Here is a 23192-nt window from a genome sequence, read left to right on the forward strand (position 1 = left end):
ACCCTGCATCTGTGGAATACCTGAATAGACAACGAATCAACCCAGAATTGAGGTGGTGGACTTTGGGAGCAACTGTAGACTTGGGATTTGCTGTCTGTGACTGACTGGTTTCTGATTTTTATGTTTATCTTAGTATAGTTTTTAGCGCTTGTTATCATTGCTTGATTTGTTTATTGGTTTGGTTGCTCTCTTCTTTTTTTTTTTTTGGTAACTTTTTAATTTTTTTATATTTTAATATTTTTTTATTTTAATTATTCTACTTTATTTAATTTTTTATTTAATTTTTTTTCTTTCTTTTTTTCTCTCTTCTCTTCTGAGCTGTGTGGCTGACAGGGTCTTGGTACTCCGGCTGGGTGTCAAGCCTGAGCCTCTGAGGTGCGAGAGCTGAGTTCAGGACATTGGACCACCAGAGACCTCCTGGCTCCACGTAATATCATTCGGCATGAGCTCTCCCAGATATCCGTCTCAACGCTAAGACCCAGCTCCACCCAATGGCCAGCAAGCTTCAGTGCTGGACACCCTATGCCAAACAGCTTGGAAGACCAGAACACAACCCCACCCATTAGCAGAGAGGCTGCCTAAAATCATACTAAGTTCACAGACACCCCAAAACACACCACCAGATGCAGCCCTGCCCACCAGAAAGAGGATCCAGCCCCACCCACCAGAACACAGGAACCAGTCCCCTCCACCAGGAAGCCTACACAACCCACTGAACCAACCTTACCCAATGGGGGCAGACACCAAAAACAACGGGAACTATGAACCTGTAGCCTGCGAAACAGAGACCCCAAACACAGTAAGTAAGCAAAATGGGAAGACAGAGAAATACGCAACAGATGAAGGAGCAAGGTAAAAACGTACCAGACCAAACAAATGAAGAGGAAATACACAGTCTACCTGAAAAAAAATTCAGAGTAATGATAGTACAGATGATCCAAAATCTTGGAAATAGAATGTAGAAAATACAGGACACATTTAACAAGGACCTAGAAGACCCAAAGAGCAAACAAACAATGATGAACAACACAATAAATGAAATTAAAAATTCTCTAGAAGGAATCAATAGCAGAATCACTGAGGCAGAAGAACGGATACGTGACCTGAAAGATAAAATAGTGGAAATAACTACCGCACAGCAGAATAAAGAAAAGAGAATGAAAAGAATTGAGGACAGTCTCAGAGACCTCTGGGACAACATGAAATGCACCAGCATTCGAATTATAGGGGTCCCAGAAGAAGAAGAGAAAAAGAAAGGATCTGAGAAAATATTTGAAGAGATTACAGTTGAAAACTTCCCTAACATGGGAAAGGAAATATTCAATCAAGTCCAGGAAGCTCAGAGAGTCCCATACAGGATAAATCCAAGGAGAAACGCCAAGGCACATACTAATCAAAGTATAAAAAATTAAATACAAAGAAAAAATATTAAAAGCAGCACGGGAAAAGCAACAAATAACATACAAGGGAATCCTCATAAGGTTAACAGCTGATCTTTCAGCAGAAACTCTGCAAGCCAGAAGGGAGTGGCAGGACATATTTAAAGTGATGAAAGGGAAAAACCTACAACCAAGATTACTCTACCCAGCAAGGATCTCATTCAGACTCGATGGAGAAATTAAAACCTTTACAGACAAGCAAAAGCTAAGAGAATTCAGCACCACCAAACCAGCATTACAACAAGTGCTAAACGAACTTCTCTAGGCAGGAAACACAGGAGAAGGAAAAGACCTACAATAACAAACCCAAAACAATTAAGAAAACGGTAATAGGGACATACATATCGATAACTACCTTAAATGTAAATGGTTTCAATGCTCCAACTAAAAGACATGGACTGGATGAATGGATACAAAAACAAGGCCCATGTATATGCTGTCTACAAGAGACCCACTTCAGACCTAGGGACACATACAGACTGAAAGTGAGGGTATGGAGAAAGATATTCCATGCAAATGGAAATCAAAAGAAAGCTGGAGTAGCAATTCTCATATCAGACAAAATCGACTTTAAAATAAAGACTGTTACAAGAGACAAAGAAGGACACTACATAATGATCAAGGGATCAATCCAAGAAGAAGATATAACAGTTGTAAATATTTATGCACCCAACATAGGAGCACCTCAATACATAAGGCAAATGCTAACAGCTATAAAGGGGAAATTGACAGTAACACAATAATAGTAGGGGACTTTAACACCCCATTTGCACCAATGGACAGATCATGCAAAATGAAAATAAATAAGGAAGCGCAAGCTTTAAATGACACATTAAACAAGATGGACTTAATTGATATTTATAGGACATTCCATCCAAAAACAACAGAATACACTTTCTTCTCAAGTGCTCATGGAACATCCTCCAGGATAGATCATATCTTAGGTCACAAATCAAGCCTTGGTAAATTTAAGAAAATGGAAATCGTATGAAATATCTTTTCCGACCACAACACTATGAGACTAGATGTCAATTACAGGAAAAAATCTGTAAGACATACAAACACATGGAGGGTAAACAATACACTACTAAATAACCAAGAGATCACTGAAGAAATTAAAGAGGAAATCCAAAAATACCTAGAAACAAATGACAGTGAAAACACAACGACCCAAAACCTATGGGATGCAGCAAAAGCAGTTGTAAGAGGGAAGTTTATGGTAATACAGTCCTACCTCAAGAAACAAGAAATATCTCAAATAAACAACCTAACCTTACACCTAAAGCAATTAGAGAAAGAAGAACAAAAAAACCCCCAAAGTTAGCAGAAGGAAAGAAATCATAAAGATCCGAGCAGAAATAAATGAAACAGAAACAAAGGAAACAACAGCAAAGATCAATAAAACTAAAAGCTGGTTCTTTGAGAAGATAAACAAAATTGATAAACCATTAACCACACTCATAAAGAAAAAAAGGGAGAAGACTCAAAACAACAGAATTAGAAATGAAAAAGAAGAAGTAACAACTGACACTGCAGAAATATAAAGGATCATGAGATATTACTGCACGCAAACTATATGCCAATAAATGGACAACCTGGAAGAAATGGACAAATTCTTAGAAAAGCACAACCTTCTGAGACTGAACCAGGAAGAAATAGAAAATATGAACAGACCAATCACAAAAAACATTGTGAAATTGAAACTGTGATTAAAAATCTTCCAACAAATAAAAGCCCAGGACCAGATGGCTTCACAGGCAAATTCTAGCAAACATTTAGAGAAGAGCTAACACCTGTCCTTCTCAAACTCTTCCAAAATATAGCAGAGGGAGGAACACTACCAAACTCATTCTACGAGGCCACCATCACCCTGATACCAAAATCAGGCAAAGATGTCACAGAAAAAGAAAACTACAGGCCAATATCACTGAAGAACATAGATGCAAAAATCCTCAACAAAATACTAGCAAACAGAATCCAACAGCACATTAAAATGATCATACACCATGATCAAGTGGGGTTTATCCCAGTAATGCAAGGATTCTTCAATATATGCAAATCAATCAATGTGATACACCATATTAACAAATTGAGAGAGAAAAACCATATGATCATCTCAATAGATGCAGAAAAAGCTTTTGACAAAATTCAACACCCATTTATGATAAAACCCTCCAGAAAGTAGGCATAGAGGGAACCTACCTCAACATAATAAAGGCCATATATGACAAACCCACAGCCAACATCGTCCTCAACGGTGAAAAACTGAAACCATTTCCACTAAGATCAGGAGCAAGACAAGGTTGCCCACTCTCACCACTATTATTCAACATAGTTTGGGAAGTTTTATCCACAACAATCAGAGAAGAAAAAGAAATAAAAGGAATCCAAATTGGAAAAGAAGAAGTAAAGCTGTCACTGTTTGCAGATGACATGATACTATACATAGAGAATCCTGAAGATGCTACCAGAAAACTACTAGAGCTAGTCAATGAATTTGGTAAAGTAGCAGGATACAAAATTAATGCACAGAAATCTCTTGCATTCCTATACACTAATGATGAAAAATCTGAAAGAGTAATTAAGGAAACACCCCCATTCACCGTTGCAACAAAAAGAATAAAATACCTAGGAATAAACCTACCTAAGGAGACAAAAGACCTGTATGCAGAAACCATAAGACACTGATGAAAGAAATTAAAGATAATACAAACCGATGAAGAGATATACCATGTTCTTGGATTGGAAGAATCAACATTGTGAAAATGACTATACTACCCAAAGCAATCTACAGATTCAATGCAATCCCTATCAAACTACCAATGGCATTTTTCACAGAACTAGAACAAAATATTTCACAATTTCTATGGAAACACAAAAGACCCCGAATAGCCAAAGCAATCTTGAGAAGGAAAAACGCAGCTGGAGGAATCAGGCTCCCAGACTTCAGACTATACTACAAAGCTACAGTTATCAAGACAGTATGGTACTGGCACAAAAAGAGAAATATAGATCAATGGAACAGGATAGAAAGCCCAGAGATAAACCCACTCACATATGGTCACCTTATTTTTGATAAAGGAGGCAAGAATATGCAATGGAGCAAAGACAGCCTCTTCAATAAGTGGTGCTGGGAAAACTGGACAGCTACATGTAAAATGATGAAATTAGAACACTTCCTAACACCATACTCAAAAATAAACTCAAAATGGATTAAAGACCTAAATGTAAGACCAGACACTATAAAGCTCTTAGAGGAAAACATAGGCAGAACACTCTATGGCATAAATCACAGCAAGATCCTTTTTGACCCACCTCCTAGAGAAATGGAAATAAAAATAAACAAATGTGACCTAATGAAACTTAAAAGCTTTTGCACAGCGAAGGAAACCATAAACAAAAACAAAAGACACCCCTCAGAATGGGAGAAAGTATTTGCAAACAAAGCAACTGACAAAGGATTAATCTCTGAAGTATACAAGCAGCTCATGCAGCTCAATATCAAAAAAGCAAACAACCCAATCCAAAAATGGGCGGAAGATCTAAATAGACATTTTTCCAAAGAAGTTATACAGATTGCCAACAAACACATGAAAGGATGCTCAACATCGCTAATCATTAGAGAAATGCAAATCAAAACTATGATGAGGTATCACCGCACACCAGTCAGAATGGCCATCGTCAAAAAATCTACAAACAATAAATGTTGGAGAGGATGTGGAGAAAAGGGAACCTTCTTGCACTGTTGGTGGGAATGTAAATTGGTACAGCCACTATGGAGAACAGTATGGAGCTTCCTTCAAAAACTATAAATAGAAGTACCATATGACCCAGCCATCCCACTACTGGGCATATACCCTGCGAAAACCATAATTCAAAAAGAGTCATGTACCACAGTGTTCACTGCATCACTATTTACAATAGCCAGGACATGGAAGCAACCTAGGTGTCCATCGAGAGATGAATGGATAAAGAAGATGTGGCACATATATACAATGGAATATTACTTAGCCATAAAAAGAAACGAAATTGAATTATTTGTAGTGAGGTGGATGGACCTAGAAACTGTCATACTGAGTGAAGTAAGTCAGAAAGAGAACAAGAAATACTGTATGCTAACATATATGTTATCTAAAAAAAGAAAAGAAAAAATGGTTCTTATGAACCTAGGAGCAGGGCAGGAATAAAAATGCAGACGTAGAGAATGGACTTTAGGACACGTGGACGGGGAAGGGTAAGCTGGGACGAAGTGAGAGATAGCATTGACATATATACACTACCAAATGTAAAATAGCTAGCTAGTGCGAAGTAGCTACGCAGCACAGGGAGGTCAACTCGGTGCTTTGTGACCACCTAGAGGGGTGGGATAGGGAGGGTGGGAGGGAGGGGTTATGGGGATATATGTATACATACAGCTGATTCACTTTGTGATACAGCAGCAACTAACACAACATTGTAAAGCCATTATACTCCAGTAAAGATGTTAAAAAATAAATGAATGAGTAGAGGAATGACCCATATCTAAATATTTTGATTTTATTTTGTTTATTTACATTAACTTATAACTATTCATCAATTATCAAATTTTAGATAAAGTAATTTTAATTGAATATGTATTTTTTAGATTTTTCTTTGTATATGCCTATAATACATGGTGATTTTTTAAATATATCACACTTTATTGTTTTATTTTGGACAGCACATGTATATAGGTTCACTTAATTAGTAAGTAAATTAGTAAATTAGGTTCTGCTTTAGGTTTTTACGATTTATCCTAGAAATAGATATTAGATTGAGTTAGGAAGTGTTCAGGAGAAATATCAAGAAAGGAAGACTGACCATCAGGTATTCCTACTCTCCAGTTCATCTAATGCCTCTGGACACAACTGTAAGTATGACACCATTTGCTCCGAGCAACAGCTTCCACGTCCTGTTCGTTGCTTCGTAACATCTTCTCTTGCAACTCTGGTTCAGATCTTTTCCTTCCTTCTTCCTCCCAAAACCTGTTTCAGCAAAGTATCAAATATGCAGGTGTGAAAATGCTTAATGATGTTTTATCTTCTTGAAATATTTACATTTTTCCCCCAAAACTACAAAGCTTTGAGCCAAAGGAGTAAGTAACTAAGGATGGAATTTCAGGTGCCAAGAAGCAATTAGCCAGGTTAGGGGAGTGTGTACGTAGATCACTTTCCTACTTCTCCAGAGGTCTTACTCTTCTTTCATGAAAAATTGTTATATGCCTCTTTAAGATTAATTTTGCCAGTGACATGGCAATCAAAGTGACAATAGTAAACTACAGGTCCCACTTGCAGCTGGGTGCAAATGCCCAGCATATTACTGGGCAATTAGAAACTCTTCATTTTCCTCTGCAGACTACTAGGTGTCCAGCTAAGGTGTGGCTACAATGGTTTGGAGTTACCTGTGGGTATTGAATATGGTCTGTTCTTCTGTGTGCTTTTGCTCTGTGGAATGTTCAGTGGTATGTGACCCAGCTCGAGCCAATTAGTGTAGGTATTTTGGTCGTAGGATACCTCTTTTACCAGCACAGAGCACGGACAAGCATGTAAAGGTTAGTCTTGTACAAATGGAAATCAGTCTTTCTTATAAAGGCCTCTGGAGAAAGGGCTTCCTTAGACACCCAGTGGCTGTTGCAGTGCTCATGACTCACACAGGAAATCATTCCTTCTATTTAACTAAAATCCTTGGGCTTCAATTGGTCTGTTTCCTTTTATTTTGCCCTCAGTGGAGATGGAAAACAGCTGGTCACTATTTTCTGTGCAAGACCCCTTCATATATACTTGGATACTTATTAAATTGTATCCTCAGACTTTTCCTGGCTGAACAATTTCATTCCCTTTAACCTTTGTGCAGGTATTACTTTCTAAGCTTTTAATCTTTTTTTATGAATAGCCTCTGGATCTTCTCCATGTTGTCTGTATCCTCCTTTGTTTCAAAGTACAGTCTGATGAAGTTAAGAAAAAGCTGATGTCAGTAGCTTCTGTATTAACATCCTGGTTTTTATATGTACTCATTATACTCTTGGCAACAAATTAAAGGACAGATTTCCAAGATCATTAATCAGGTGGAACACCCACATCTTAAATTGTTTTAGAAGAACAAATTAGGTAATATTCATAAATCCTTTGATGTTGAAATATATTATACTAAAGTTATGATTAATTATTTCATTTTTGCATTTGGCTGTCTTTGTTACAATCATGCTAAGAAATTAAAAATTAAATTATATTTTGTTAAAGTATTATAAAAATTCCTTTATATATTTAAATTTTCATGACAACTTTTCACCTGTTTAGAAGACATGTGTAAGTTAGAAAAGTTAGTGAATAATTGTGAGTAGACTGGCATATTTTGTAAAAGGTATTAAATACTGTACAATTCAGTTTTCTTGTATATGTTTTAGGGAATGTTTGAAGGAGAGGAAAGAATTTTTTTCTTTAAGATTTCACATGCACAAAAGGATTTTGAGTGGCGGTTATTTTATTCTTTATTGCTAATGGGTTTTTAGTTCCACAGCCAGTAGTTGAAGGAATTAGGACCAAAAGTGAGGGACAAGGTAATTTTGAACATCAAATTTATTATTAAAATTAAAAATATTTTTATAAGCTAGGGTCAGAATTCAACTACAACTGGAGAAATTGATGTCAATTTTATGTGATTATTTTCTGTGTATTTAAAAAAAAGTATTCGCCATAGCAACCACAATCACATATGACAGTGGTTACTATCTTGAGATTTCCTGCTCTCCTGTCAAAGGGCTTACTATTTCTTTTTTGAAAAATAAATTGTAAGTCAGAAGCATCATCGTCTTTGTCCCTTCTGTGAACATGCATCTCCCTGGAGACTCAGCTTCACACTGTGGACATGTGTTTCATATTGTGTGGTTAAATATGACTGGCCAATTACAGCTGCTCCCTCCCATTAACTTTTAAAACATACCTAACCTATTTTCCTCCTTAGAAGTTTTTAAAAATTGTTTTTAAAATTTTCTTTGTATATAAAAAAGATATACTCAAAATATTGATAGTAAGTTTTAAACTAAACAATGGAAAATATTTAGAAGTATAAGCACATACATTTGAATAAAAAATTGTGTATAAGCATATCTTGGTTAATAATATCCTGTTATAAAGTCATCCAAACAGAAAAATCTAATGGAACAGACTACCTTCTTTTATTTCAGTTGATTTTTAGACTTTTGTTAACTCTCTGTGAGAATGTTTATTTCTAGATATAGGAATGGGTTATTTTCCAAAATTTTGAGTGTGGAATCCAACAGGCATTTCACCATAGGTGAGATCAGCCTGTAAAAGACCCTTAAAACTAATATATCTGAAATGTACTGATAATTAAACCACTATGTAGTAGTGGATTTCAAGTTTCAAATTGGGCTTTTCTGTAGTAAAATTGAAGGTTGCTGCTCCTATATCTTTTTACGTCCTCCACTTGGGAATAGAAACGTAATAGTTAGGGACTGAATTTGGATATAGGTACCAGAAAAACCAGATAACGATTGTTTAAATAGAATAGGATTAATGTCTTTTCTCATTTAACAAGAAATCCAGAAGCAGAGTGTGCTGCATTGGTAGAGTGATTTCATTGTGTCATTAGAGATTCTTTCTGTGACACCATCTTTAGGGTAGTACTCTCATCCTCCTGTTTGCAGAATAACTGTCAGATCTTCTGCCATTAAGTCTGCATTCCAGGCAGGAGAAAGGAGCAGGCAGAAACACAGAGGTGATGCCTGTATCAAGAAAACAGAGCTTTCCTAGGAACCTTCTTCTTAATGTATCATCGGTCAAAATTGTGTTATATGGCCACTCCTCCCCACAAGAGAGACCCCTTGTCGTCTTCAGGAAGGGAGAGCTTCTAGAAATTAGGTTACAACTTTTTCACCTTGAGCCACTAGGGCATTAGTGGTGGCTCCTATAACTTGGGATAGAAGCTTCTGATTAGGATAGGGTTAGAAGTAGGCACAGGACTATTGCAAATGGAAGAGGAGATTCCTGGAATGAAATTTCCCAGTGGTTTTCTTGTTTTCTTTAGTCAGCCCCAAGTATTGGTCTTCCTCTTTCCTTTTTATTGCCGCTACTCATTTCTGATTGGACTTCTACTTCTCCGACTGCAGGAATTTTTACAAAATTACCTTATAGCTCATCCCGAGCCAATAATGTTACCTAGTTTTCATAATACTTACTGTAGTTTAAAGCTGCATTAGTACTATTACAAATACATTCTAAATTGGCCAGATTACTATTAGCAATGTTATGTCTGATTTTAGAGGATCATGTAGAGACTGGAATGTCTCCACAGGCAAGTGAACTAGATGATGAGTCTCAAAAACATGTCATATGAAAGGAACTGGGTGGAGATGTTTCACCTTAAAACGATAACCAAGACAGGAGTCATTATCTGTCTTCAGATATTTGAGGGACTGGTATATGGAAGAGAAATTTATTTGGAACATGAGTGTAAATTACAGAAAGACATATTTCAAGTTCACATTAAAAAAAAAAAAACACTTTTTGTAACTTAGAGTTGCCCAGCAGGCTTCCTTGTGGGGAAGTGTACGTCCTATCACAGGAAATTTTTAAGAAGGTAGGTAACTTTCTGGAGAACTGTATAGGGAAGTGTCTTTGTGGTGGTCACTTAGGATCTTTTTTTGGAACTCTAGGACTTAAGGAATCCAGTTTGAAAATCACTGGGAAAATCTAGTTGTTCTAAATGTTTGTTTTCTACTTTAATCATTCAGTGTAGAAAATGAGGAGCCATTTAAAGATTCTAAACAGAAGAAAGACATGGTTTGATTTGCATTTAGAAGGTCACTGTGTTGTCAGTGTGAGTAAAATCAAAACTGAGATGAGGGAAGGAGACCAGTTTGGAGGGTGTTACAATGGCCTAGGTAGGAAATGATTAGAAGTTAAACTAAGACAGTAACAGTGGTGGATAGAGCAGTAGCATTAAAAAAGACCTAATGATCAGTTTGGTTTGATGAGAAACGAGTCTGGGTTAATTCTCAACTTGATCACTTCGGGGATTAAGTAAAGAATGTTGACTTTAGCAGACAAGGAGCATGTGGAGAAGCAGCAGGTTTTAAGGGAAAGATCTTGAATTTAGCTTTAGAACTGGTAAATTTGAGGTAGCTCTAATTCACCTCAGGTTCAATAGTTAGCAATGGGAAAGTCAGATATAGAACCTAGGGGCAAGGTCTGGGCTGGAGAAATAGAATTAGGGATCACAGATAAAAACATGACAGGGTGAAGTCATGGGAGTCCAGGAGGAGGTAGAATGAGCTAGAAAGACTATGAGGAAGTAGTCAAAGAGACACAGGAGAAAACTGGTTAAGTTCTTGTAACTTCTTACAGCTGATAGTGGTGCACAATGACAATAACAGTGTAGGCTTAAGTGTTAAAATAAAAAACCAAAACGCCGAGGTTTAAAATGTTTACTTTTAACATGTGACAAATTTCAAATATATTTGAAATGATTTTTAATAAAATTATGATTAAGATTCTACCAAAATTCTGAAATGTTTCTACAGTCTAAGAATATTATATATCTCTGCCTAATCATTAGGTGAATTTTTATTTGACCGGGATATTTTTGTTTTTTCATTGTTATTTTATTTTACTTTGTTCTTCATTAAATTGACTATGTTGGTCTTGAATCTGACCAGTGAAAACTTATTATATTGATTAATAAAAAAATCATACTTCAGTAAAAATCATAGTTCTTTAAGTAAATGTAAAAACTTACACACTCCTTATGTTCTTTGTTTACCTAAGGAAATGCAACTTCACCACAAGTACAAAGACCATCTTTCATGGATTACTTTGATAAACAGGACTTCAAGAATAAGAGTCATGAAAACTGTAATCAGAATATGCATGAACCCTTCCCTATGTCCAAAAATGTTTTTCCTGATAACTGGAAAGTTCCTCAAGATGGAGACTTTGACTTTGTAAGTACATTTTAATTCTTCCGTATATGTTTTTTCCTACTCTATTTTGTCATCACATTGAGAAACATAGGTTGTGTGTGTGTGTGTGTGTGTGTGTGTGTGTGTGTGTGTGTGTGTATGATTAAAATTATAGACTGTATATTAATATTCAATATATTGCTATATATGGGTAGGGGAATGGTGAAATTGTAGTTTGCTTGTAGAAATGTAGTTGCAGAGAAATGTAAATAATTGCTTATGGTTAAATAAATTATAGCCCAAATTTAGAGAAATATTTAGGACTCTTTAAAACGACAACTGTGTTAAAAGATGTTTTTAATAATGCAAATATGAGATATTTCTGACAGTAAATTCAGTTTCCTAAACAAATGATGCAAAGGTATTTATGACATTGACTTTGAGAAATTTGCCTCAACTATGAAAGTTAAGTCAAATAGTGTTAACTCCACTTGGTTTGTCAGAAATAATAGTCCTATGTCTAGTTAGGAATATAAACTTCAGTATAAAACTGTGCCTTTTTTTTTTTAATCAACTTTTTTGTTTTTAATTTAATTTTATTATTTGGCTGCATTGGGTCTTAATTGTGGCATGCAGGGTCTTTCGTTGCGGCACGCAGACTCTTTGTTGTGGCGTGCGGGCTTCTCTCTAGTTGTGGCACGTGGACTCCAGAGCTCACGGGCTCAGTAGTTGAAGCATGTGGTCTCTCTAGTTGTGGTACATGGGCTCCAGAGCACGTGGGCTCAGTAGTTGCTGTGCGCGGGCTTAGTTGCCCGGTGGCGTGTGGGATCTTAGTTCCCTGACCAGGGATTGAACCCTCGCCCCCTGCGTTGGAAGGCGGATTCTTAACCACTGGACCATCAGAGAAGTCCCTAAAACTGTGCCTTCTTGCCTTTTATTACATTTTCTCCTTATTTCTTCTGTCCTGCTCCTTATTATTTATTTCTTTTAAAGAATGCATATAATACAGATAAATAATTCTAAAACAACTCTTTCCACAACTTGAGAGAGTAAATTTTTAAAATGAGTTCTTTAATCTAGAAATTTTTGAGGTAAATTTTTGCTTTAGCATGTATTATAAATAGCATTTACTTTTGCATATTGTTCTGTAAGATTTTCATGTAAAATAACTACAGCTGTATTTGTTAATAAGTATATTTATGTTATAAGTAAATAAAATTTTAGATATATCTATATCTTCAAAAATTTTAAATACTATCAAGCAGTTTTGCCTACTCACCATGCCTCTAAATGCTTTGGGATTATAAATATTTCTAATGTTAAATACTTTTCTCCTAAATATTGTGATTATTTAAGTTTTTTAATAATCAGATAATAAAGTTTCAAAATCTGTCCTCAATAAATTTAGTACTAAGTGCTAGCAAATATTAGCAGTGACACAGGTTAGTCTGAAAACATTAATCGTAATATCTCCTTACTGTTTTTTCAGTTTTGAGGTTATAAATTAGAAAAATAAAATCTGTATTTCTATAGTTCTAGTAAGATTTCATTTTATGCTACCTCCTTTTAAAAAATATGTAAATTATTTAGAATGCTGACTTTAAGCTGAAAATCATTCGTAAACATGATGAATCTTTGATGAATCAAAGAACTCTGTCTTAACTCAGTTGGAATAAATCTTAACAGCCTCTGGAAAACAGTTTGAAATGAGCTACAAAGTAATGAATAAATTATCATAGTTAATAAATAGCAAATAAAATGATTTATTTCTGTTTCAGTTAGTCTTTGCTACCACCCCCGAAATTTAGAACTTAAAATAACTATTTCATTTGCTTACAGTTTTGTGGGTAAGCAGTTTGACTAGGTTCAGCTGAGTGGTTCTTCTGCTGCTAGTCTCACCTGGAGTCTCTCAAGTGGCTGTAATCATCTAGCAGCTTGAATGGGGCTGAATAATGTCTCTAAAATCACTCATGTGTCTGGCAGTTGTGCTGACAGTTGGCTAGGCCATATGACCCTGTCAGGCAAGCCTGGAGGTTTTATGTTGTGGTAGCAGCCTTCCAAGAAGGTGATAGAAGAAATTGTAAGGCCTCTTGAGTCCTAACTTTAGAATCCATTTACAATACCATCAAAAAGAATGAGTACTTAGGAATAATCTTAACCAAGGAGGTTAAAGACTTGTACATTGAAAACTACACAACACTGCTGAAAGTAAATATAGAAGACAGCAATACATGGAATGACATCTCATGTTCATGGATTGGAAGACAATATGGTTAAGATGTCAATATTGTCCAAAGCAACCTACAGATTCAGTGTAATTTCTATTAAAATCCCAATGACATTTTTTGTAGAAATAGAAAAATCCATCTAGAATTCATTTGGAATTTCAAGGGACTTGAATAGTCAAAACAACCTTGAAAAAGAGAAACAAAGTTGGAGGTCTCATACTTCCTGATTTCAAAACTGCTACAAAGCTACAGTAATCAAAACAGACAGACATATAGACAGATGGAGTAGAATAGAAAGCCCAGAAATAAACCATCACATATATAGTCAGAGATTTTCAGCAAGGGTACTAAGACCATTCAATGAGGAAAGGATAGTCTTGTCAACAAATGATGCTGGGAAAACTGGATAGCCACATGCACGAAGTTGGGCCTTTACCTTACACCATATACAAAAATACAAAAGTTAACTCAAAATGAATCAAGGATCTAAATAAACATACAAACTGTAACTATAAGGCTCGTCGAAAAAACATAGGGGAAAAGCTGCGTGACATTGGATTTGGCAGTGATTTCTTAGATATGACACCAAAAGCACAGGCAACAAAAGAAAAAATAGATAAATTGGACTATATAAAAATTAAAATTTTTGTGCATCAAAGTACCCTGTCAGCAAAGAAAAGTCAACCCACAGAATGGAAGAAAACATGTAAATCATATATCTGATAAGGGCTTAATATCTAGGATATATAAAGAACTCAACAACAAAAGACTAAGCAACCCAATTTAAAAATGGTCAAAGTACTCCAATAAATATTTCTCCAAAGAAGATATATAAATGACCAATAAACAAATGAAAAGATGTTTAATATCACTAATCATTAGGGAAACACAGATCAAAACCATGAGATACTATTTCACACCCATTATATACACACACACATACACACACACACACAAAATAACAAGTGTTGGTGAGGATGTGGAGAAATTGGAACCCTTCCTTGGGCGCTGCAGGTGGAAATGTAAAATGGTACCTCTATGGAAAACAGTATGGCATTCCTCAAAAAAATTGAACATAGATTACCATGTGATCCAGCAGTTCCATTTCTGGGTATATACCCAAAAGAAATGAGTGACAGCAGAGGCTTGAACAGATATTTGTACATCCGTGTTCATAGCAACGTTATTCACAATTGCCAAAAGGCGGAAGAAACCCAGGTGTGCACTGATGGGTGAATAAACAAAATGTGATATACGCATACAGTGAAATACTTTTCAGCCTAAAAAGGAAGGAAATTTTGACACAAGCCGTAATATGGTGAGCCTTGAAGACAATAAGCTAAGTAAAATAGCCAGTCACAAAAGAAGAAATACTGTGTGATTCCACTTATATGCGGTACCTAGAGTAGTCAAATACATAGAAACAGAAAACAGAATGGTAGTTACCAAGTGCTGGAGGAGGGGGAAATAGGGAGTTATTGTTTTTTGAGTACAGAACTTCAGTTTTAGAAGATGAAAAAAGTCCCGGGGATGGATTGTGGATGTACTTAATGCCACTGAACTCTACACTTAAAAATGGTTAAAATGGTGGATTTTAAGTTATGTATAAAAAAAAAGTAAGAGAGGAAAAAAAAGGATTCACATAGTGTCACTTCTGCCATATTCTTAGTCAAAATATATCACAAGGCCAATCCAGATTCAAAGGATATGGAAATAGATTTCACCTCATGATGAAAAGACTAGCAAAGTCATATTGCGGAGGGTCCTGTGGAATGAATGGAATTATTGTGGTCATCCTTGCAAATAATCTACTAGAAGTTGTCCGTATTAAAATTCAACAGAATTTAAAATAGTGAATTTAGGAAATTGGAGGTCATTAGTGATTTTGATGAGGGCCATTCCAGTACCCTACTTTTAGAATATTCATACACACACAACTTTTGACATGCAACCTTCTACTGTCCCTTTTAAGCTCATTCTAGTTTTGTGAATGAGAGCATCAGTTTTTCTAGTGGCCAGCTCTTATCAGTAAACTTCTGGTAATAATTTCAGCCCACTGTAGATTCTGTAGTCCTTCTATCTGGAAATTCCAAAATTTGTTAGAAAACCTTAAACTAGTTTAACAAATGTTCTGTTTTCTGCTTTGGATTGTGCTAGGCACTATGGGTTAAAAAAAAAAAAAAAAAAATATATATATATATATATATATTTATATACACATATGTATGTACATTTATTAAGTTGAGAAAATATGTTAGTAAAGTGTTAAATTGTAATCCAGAGCAATAATTCAGATATCATGCAGTTTTGTATAAGAGGAGGACTCAGTAAATGTTGGAGCAGTTTATGAAATTATATAGTAGAGGAGGACTTTGTCTAAACATTGGAAGATGGATAGTAGAAGGGAAGGTAGGCAGTACAGAGAATGATGTGCGTAATAAAAAGCTTAGAGGTAGGAAAGGACAAGATATATTGGGTGACAATGGAGTGGAGACCTTCAAGTTCATTTGAAATAATATGGGAGATAAAATGGAAAGCTAGGTTTGGGTCAGATGGTGGAAGCCTTGAATGTAAGACTGCAAAGTCTGAAATTTTATCTCCTAGACAGTGGAAAGCCACTGAAGGTTTTTAGGTTGGAAAATGACATGATGAAAAGTGTTTTAAGTATATTAATCTTGATGGTAGCATGCAGGATTGATTGACAGAAAAAGACTAGAGGTAGGGGAAAATCGGGTATGTGAAACAGACTTGAAACAATAGGGTAATAAAATGGAAAAGAACCAAACAACACAAACAGGGATAGATGTAGGAGACACTAGAAAGGTTGTTAATCAACAGAAATAGCTGACTTATTGGATTAAAGAGTACTATATTGGTTAAGATGAGCTAAATAATAGAAGGTGAAATTTAAGAGAAAAAAAAAGAAGAAGGAAAATGTCCTCACAACTGGAAAGAGGCTCCAAGAGATCATAGGACCGGATTTAATTTTTGCAGACTTATTTCTTTTCTGACTTATACAGAGCATGTAACCTTAAAAAGGGAAAGTAGAGGGGGAGGAATGACTAGAGCAGGAGTTCTTTCTTCCCCAACATTTACTACACCTGTCAACTGCTCAGCCTTCTCATCACCTTGAGGAAAGTGAAAAATGTTTGCAATAGCTACTGAGGGAATGCAAATGGAATAAATAAGAGATGAATAAAGGAAGGATTGCCAGGAGATGAACAAAGAATTTGCTAAGAGTAGTAGTGAGTGTGTTTAAAAACAAAAAGAAAAGAAAGAAAAAGGAAAAGAAAAGTGTGTAAGAGAGGCTAGAAGAGAGTAGGAAAAGAGGAAGCAGAGGTAGGACAAAGTGTAAAGGGTTTGATGGAATACTTTGCTTACAAAGTAAGGAAATGGACTAAAAGCAAAGAGATTTCCACTTAAGACACCAGCTGGTATTGATAAGGGAAATCTGGTCTTACTCATTCCATCATACATTAGATATAGAATGTTAAAAATGTGACTCATCAAAGTGTAAAGCGTGCTAAGGTTTATGTGTTTATCTCCTCTCTTTATGATGTATCTCAAGGATACCTTCCAAAACAACTAGATTTTATGTGATTCCTATGTCTATTCAATAGAAATTGCTTAAAACTACCCAAAGTCATTTTGACCATGTTTCTAGGACATAGAAGGCTTCTCTTTCTGCTGTGAGAAAAAGAGGTTTCAAAAAAGAAAAATGAAAGTGAATACTTCGTTGTCTTTTGCAGTATTCAGAGCAGATTCCTAAAGGACAAAACTTATTCAGAGAGACACCTGCTAGGCAGATGTGCGGAGTAGGAAGCATTCTTTATCTTAAAGCCTGTATGCAACTTAATTGGTGTATTTTCTTTAGCATATGTCTTTTAGATTTTCTGTGAATTGGTTGTTTCCTGTTATGTTCTTGGATGTAAGGAGATGATAAGAGAAATAATTTGTGATTTCACCAACTTGGGGGTAGCATAAAGATAGGATAAAATATATTTAGGCTAACTGAACCAATTATTTTAACTCTACTAAAAAAGTTCTGTTTAGGGTGTGGCTGTGAAAATTTCTAAAACAAATGTAAAAGGCAAATCTGTTTATTATAGCACTAGTCTAATGTTTCAGTTTTTGTTAGAATTATTTCCAAACAGCCTTAGCATCCAGATTGTTTAGTGTTAAATGGAGAGCATGTAGATCATGTTTTGCAGAAATTACACTATCATTCATACATAAGTAGATATATTTTGGGTAATGTAAAGATTTTGGAATAAGAACAAAAACTTTTAAAAGCCATCTGTTAACCCACCATATTGGTTCCAAATTTTAAAAAAAGAAATTGGATTGACAATAATTGCTAGTATAAGAGGAATTAGGTAAATCAGTTATTTTTTTGTCTTTGACTCAAACTGAATTGTAAGGTAATGTTTTTGGATTTCTATGATTCTTAAATATTCAGTTTGTGTTGTTCCTTTGAGCTAAGGGACACAAAAATCCTCCAGGGCAGCACTTGGAGAAACAGTCTCAATAATTGTGGCAGAAGGGAAAAAAAGTCCTCTCCTTCAAGTACACATGTGCCTTGAACTTTCCTGAGTTTTTTTTACAACTCTGCCTCTGACTCTGGATTGGAAAGTCAGTATGGTGATAGGGAAAAACCCACAACACCCAAAAAACCTCACTGTTGCAAAATGCAGAAAGCAGTGAACCTGGAGAAGGTACCAAACCTGCTGCTGGAGCCTTAGGGGCATTTTAGGAATCTTTCTTAGGATCTTTTCACCCTGCTAGAGCAGCCAGCAGCTGTGGAGCGTACTAGTGGTGGAGTACAGGAGCCCACGCAAAGGCTTGTAGTGAAGCCAAGCCTTTGGAAAGCCCTCAGGAACACAGGCCCTGTAGGAAGCCTGGAGGTAAAAACTTAAGCCAAGAGCCTCTGCCAGTTTTCACCAGTGTAGCAGTGTGCTACCACCTGCTTTCTCTACTTAAATGCTGAGAGAGCTTTTGCTCTTTAAAGAGAGGCTGGCTCCAGGTTTCTTTTGTGGTGCACTCCTTAGTCAAAGAACTTCTTGTTCTCTTCAGGCCCTCGTTGTATGGACTGAGGAAGCCACTTCAGCTGAGTGAAGTACTTAAGCATATTGTCATCGATTAGTTTTGCGTTAATTAAATGATTATTGTCAAGTACTTCCAGATGTTTGGAAGAGTATTAACAAAGTATGAAAAGATAACTGTAGATATTTCAGGTTTATTTCTTCTAGGGTAAAGAAGAAATAAACACAAAATCTCAAATGCTTTAGTGGATAGCCCTGGATAAGAGTTTATGATTACAGGTGTACATGTGGCATGAACTTGAGCGTATGTGGCACATTGTGCTTTCACTACTCTTTCCTTATAGAGCCAACAGGAAATTAAAATTAATGAGAACCCTGCACTTTGAAATACTTGCAGAATTCTGGACTAGTGCAGTCCTTCGCCAGCTCACGAAATCTGTGCTGGCAGTTGTATCCAACAGATGGTGTGGCATGTGCACAGTTGTAGCATGTGATTGTCTAGGTCCATGTAGAATTTTTATAAGATTTTGACCATCAATCTCCTTAGGCGTTTAAGACCGTCATAACCTTTGTTTTGAAAGGAGAGTGGCCTTCTTCAAAGATAAGTGTTTATATACGAGTAGGAAAAAAATGTTAATAGTCACCGGTCAACTACACTGAATTTGATTCTATAGTAGTTAAAGGCAACAAAAACTTTAGTGTCTCTAAACTACCACACTGTTTTTTTCTCAGTATAATTTAATCCATTTGGCCGCCTAAGGTAGAGTGAGCATTTTGCTTTCTTATTCCTAAATATGCTGTTAAAGGCTTCAAAAATTTCAGGAAATTTTATTTGGTGGTTGTGTTTAGGCAAGATCTTCTGAAACATTAAGCTAATTTTGCTTATTTAGTAATTAATGCCTTAAGTTAAAACTCCCTATATCATCATTTCCTTTGCAAATTAAAGTGAGCAGGCCTGTACTTACTGGATTAATTAAGATAGAAAGCACAGGTGCAGTGTGTGGGTTCTGGTCACTGTGGTGGAATTTATTAAGATGTTTAAAACACATGGCAAAGAGAAAAATGGCCTTCCAAAAAGAGTTCTAAAAGCATAAACTTTCCTCATAGTAATTTATTCTTTTAAAAATGTCGTTTATCTAGAAGATTGTGTTGAGAAATTGGCTACTTTACATTTTAAAACAAAGATGTTAATACTCCAAGCATATGTTATGGCTAATGTTGATGTCTGAGGAAGTTATTTTGACTATGTGCACTTTTTGTTCATAGCCTCATTTTGAATGTTTAGTCAGTAAGCAGTGGAGACTGTTGGGTGATTATGTGAAAAGAGATGTTAAGAACCAATAGTGGAATTTAGGATTATAGAGTGGACAATATAACTTATTGCCTTTTAATTTAAGACTGATGCCCCACAGTATTTACCTCTTAAATAAACCATTAGATTTCAAATAAGTTGTGAGGATTGATTGAACTAGTTATCAGTTTGTATTGACAATAGAAGAGTTCTTTTTCACTTTAACTGTCATAAATGAAATTTCTTTAAGTCTGAAAGTGTGTTTGTATTTCATACTTAATTCAGGTTTTCAGAATATATACATAGTAGTTTAGTGTTAGAGCCCTTTCCATAACTGATCCCATCATACTTCCTGATACAAATCTTTCACAGTTACAAGTACATAGTTCTTTTGGGGTCTGTTAGATTTGTTGTCCTGATTAAACTAATACACCTTTCTCTCTTGTCCTGATATTAGCTTGGAACCTTTTTCCATTCTACCTCTCATTTATTAAAAGTAGAAAACTTCCATTAGGTTGGATCATTCGGATTAGAAGACATTCCAGTAAATAACAGCTTTTAAAAATCAAAACCTTAGCTGTCTTGATTCAAAACCAAACTAGTTTTGTTTTATAATTTTGTCCATCAAGAGCAGAAACGTCTTCCCAGAAATATAGACAGATCTTACAGAGATAAGAGAAAGAGATTATCAAACTAACGTACAGTAGCAGATAAAAGAATTTTGGTACAGAGATATCTTAATTATTGATTTACTTTTAAGAAACATTTACATGGCTTTTAACAAAGGAACTTTTTTTTCTTTGTGATTTAAGTAATGGTGCATGTTAAATTTGATATGCAGTATACTGATGTAATTAAAGCTGTTATTTATTAAGGTGCCTTATAAAAGTCTCAGCAACCTGAGTTAGAGTATCAAGTCGTAATTCCGCAAGCCTTCAATTTAGTTTTTAGCTCTCTCTTAATATGAGAATGGTAATTAAGCTATATAATAGTCAAGGCTACAAATATCTAAATATGCAAAAAGCTAATAACCAGCCATTACTAACTAGTCAAATGAAATGAGTGGTCAGTTGTGGATTATCGTTGCTATGGAAGAAAGTTCTAAAGCAGATAGTCATTTTCATGATTATAATCTTTCTTTTTAAATTTATTTAACTTATTTTATTTTTTTGGCTGCGTTGGGTCTTCGTTGCTGCGCGGGAGCTTTCTCTAGTTGCGGTGAGTGGGGGCTACTCTTCGTTGTGGTGCGTGGGCTCTAGGTGCACAGGCTTCAGTAGCTGTGGCTCGCGGGCTCTAGAGCGCAAGCTCAGCAGTTGTGGCGCATGGGCTTAGTTGCTCCGCGGCATGTGGGATCTTCCCAGACCAGGGCTCAAACCCGTGTCCCCTGCATTGGCAGGCGGATTCTTAACCACTGAGCCACCAGGGAAGCCCATGATTATAATCTTTGATGAAAAGAAATGTACTGTCTTTAACGCATTAGAACTTTAATGATGGTACAAAACTCCTGAAAATTGCCTTTGATTTTAAACATTTAATCATTCTTACCCTGACTGTGAACATTGAAAGACTTTCCCTTAGCATATCTTATAAGGCATAATAGAAAAAAGATACAATTAAGTTCCCCTTTGATTTGCAGAAATCAGTGAATTACAACTAATATCTGCAAATTCTACTCTTCCATTTTTCCTTTATTACAGAATTATAGGTATAGTCTTCCAGAAAAATTTTCTTTAAATAACTGAAATTAATAAATTATCCAACCCTGACCAGTGTAGTAGTCATCATTTAACAGCAGCTCTTTAGATATGCTAAAAATTCACCTTTTTGTTGTCATTTTTAAAGCATTTTCCATAACTTAGTCAACCTTTGAGCTTCCTTCTGTTTTTTTACATCAGTTGCCCTCACCTGTAAGAATTTCTTCCTTGTCTATAATCATTTATACTTTTTTTTTCTCTTGACTCCACACGGAAACTCTGAGGCTTCCATTCATTTGGGTTCTATTCCACGTTTTGCTGTGACTCATGATAGGATGCTGCATTAAGTTTAAAATCTCAGCATCTGAGATGGTTTTTCTAACTAACCAGTTCTTTAAGTTCAAAGTGGTAAGTGCAGTTTTGTCTACATGTGTAATTTTACTGCTCAGCATTTTCCCTGTCCTTTGTGATTAAGAGAAAGATAGTGGAATTAGAGAAGAGAGATTAGATTTAAGAAATATCCTAGATTTAAGAATCATCTGGATATGATAACCAGTTGTATATAGGGGAGCTGAATGAAGAAAAAAAGTTTTCTGATTTAGAGAATTAGATCGATGATGTTGCCATTGTTTGAGATACAGAACAGAAAAGGAGGACAGAAGGGGTTTCGGAGGTTGGGTGCGGAGGTTGAGCTAATTTTGTTGTGGATGTATTAAGTTTTTAATATCTGGAGGACATATAAGTACATTAGGTAGTTGAAAATACAGGATGAAGCTATGGATTTGGGAATATTTGGCTTAGAGTACGTGAGATCTTCCAGAGAGAGCCTTGATGTAAGGAGAGAAAGTTACCAAAAGTGGGTTTCTAGGGAATCCCAAATATAAGATGGGCAGAGAGTGAGCAGTGAGCAGAGGAGACCGGCTTTATCTGACTTGCTTTGTACTCTTTAGGAGGTATTTTCTGATGAACACAAGTTCATCAGATGTGGATATAAGTTGAGTCAAGCTTAAGCAGGCAGATAACAGCTGTCCCTTGAGAATTTACCATGGCTGAAATTTTACTTGTTTAATTGGGGAGTATGTCACCCTAAATTTGAACTTAAAGAAAGTTTCAGCTACCAAGTTTTTTGTTGTCAGCTCTTTGAGGATTCATCCTGGTACCATGATTCCTGCTGCTACAGGTTAAAATGTAAGCACTTTTTAAACAGTTACAACTCATCGGGTATAAACCTAAAATGGCTTTTTCTCCAAACCTACTTTGAACAATGGATACATTCTCTAATCTCCCTTTTCTGCTCCTTAACTATGCCTTTGGACAGATGCTACAAGTTTCTGGTCACTTTTGGTTAGTAAAAGTCTGACTAGTTTAAAATTTCAAGCTCAAATATGATTTAAATCTCACCTGATCGTTCCCACTCTATGTCTCAGGGCAGGCTACCTAAGTCAGGGGTCCCCAGCTGGTACCGGTCCATGGCCTGTTAGGAACTGGGCCACACAGCAGGAGGTGAGCAGCAGGTGAGCAAGTGAAGCTTCATCTGTATTTACAGCCGCTCCCCATTGGT

The 23192-nt window shown here is 35.9% G+C and overlaps 2 protein-coding genes across 3 annotated transcripts in view; one reads left to right on the forward strand and one right to left on the reverse strand.

Annotated features, from left to right (window-relative positions):
* The window catches only part of LOC309615137 (uncharacterized protein), a 343686-nt gene extending 337835 nt beyond the window's left edge, over window positions 1-5851 (reverse strand). Inside the window, exon 1 of the mRNA XM_082364499.1 lies at window positions 4299-5851. The gene's annotated coding sequence lies outside the window, so the exon portion shown is untranslated. The remainder of the gene's footprint in view (window positions 1-4298) is intronic.
* The window catches only part of STK3 (serine/threonine kinase 3), a 315343-nt gene that overhangs the window by 227405 nt on the left and 64746 nt on the right, over window positions 1-23192 (forward strand). For both annotated transcript variants that reach the window (XM_082364364.1, XM_082364365.1), the window contains one exon: window positions 11243-11418. In XM_082364364.1, the coding sequence (XP_082220490.1) occupies window positions 11243-11418 (176 nt within the window). The remainder of the gene's footprint in view (window positions 1-11242; window positions 11419-23192) is intronic.

The sequence above is a fragment of the Balaenoptera borealis genome (genome assembly GCF_965194805.1).
Source record: "Balaenoptera borealis genome assembly, chromosome: 17".
Classification (NCBI taxonomy): Eukaryota; Metazoa; Chordata; class Mammalia; order Artiodactyla; family Balaenopteridae; genus Balaenoptera; species Balaenoptera borealis.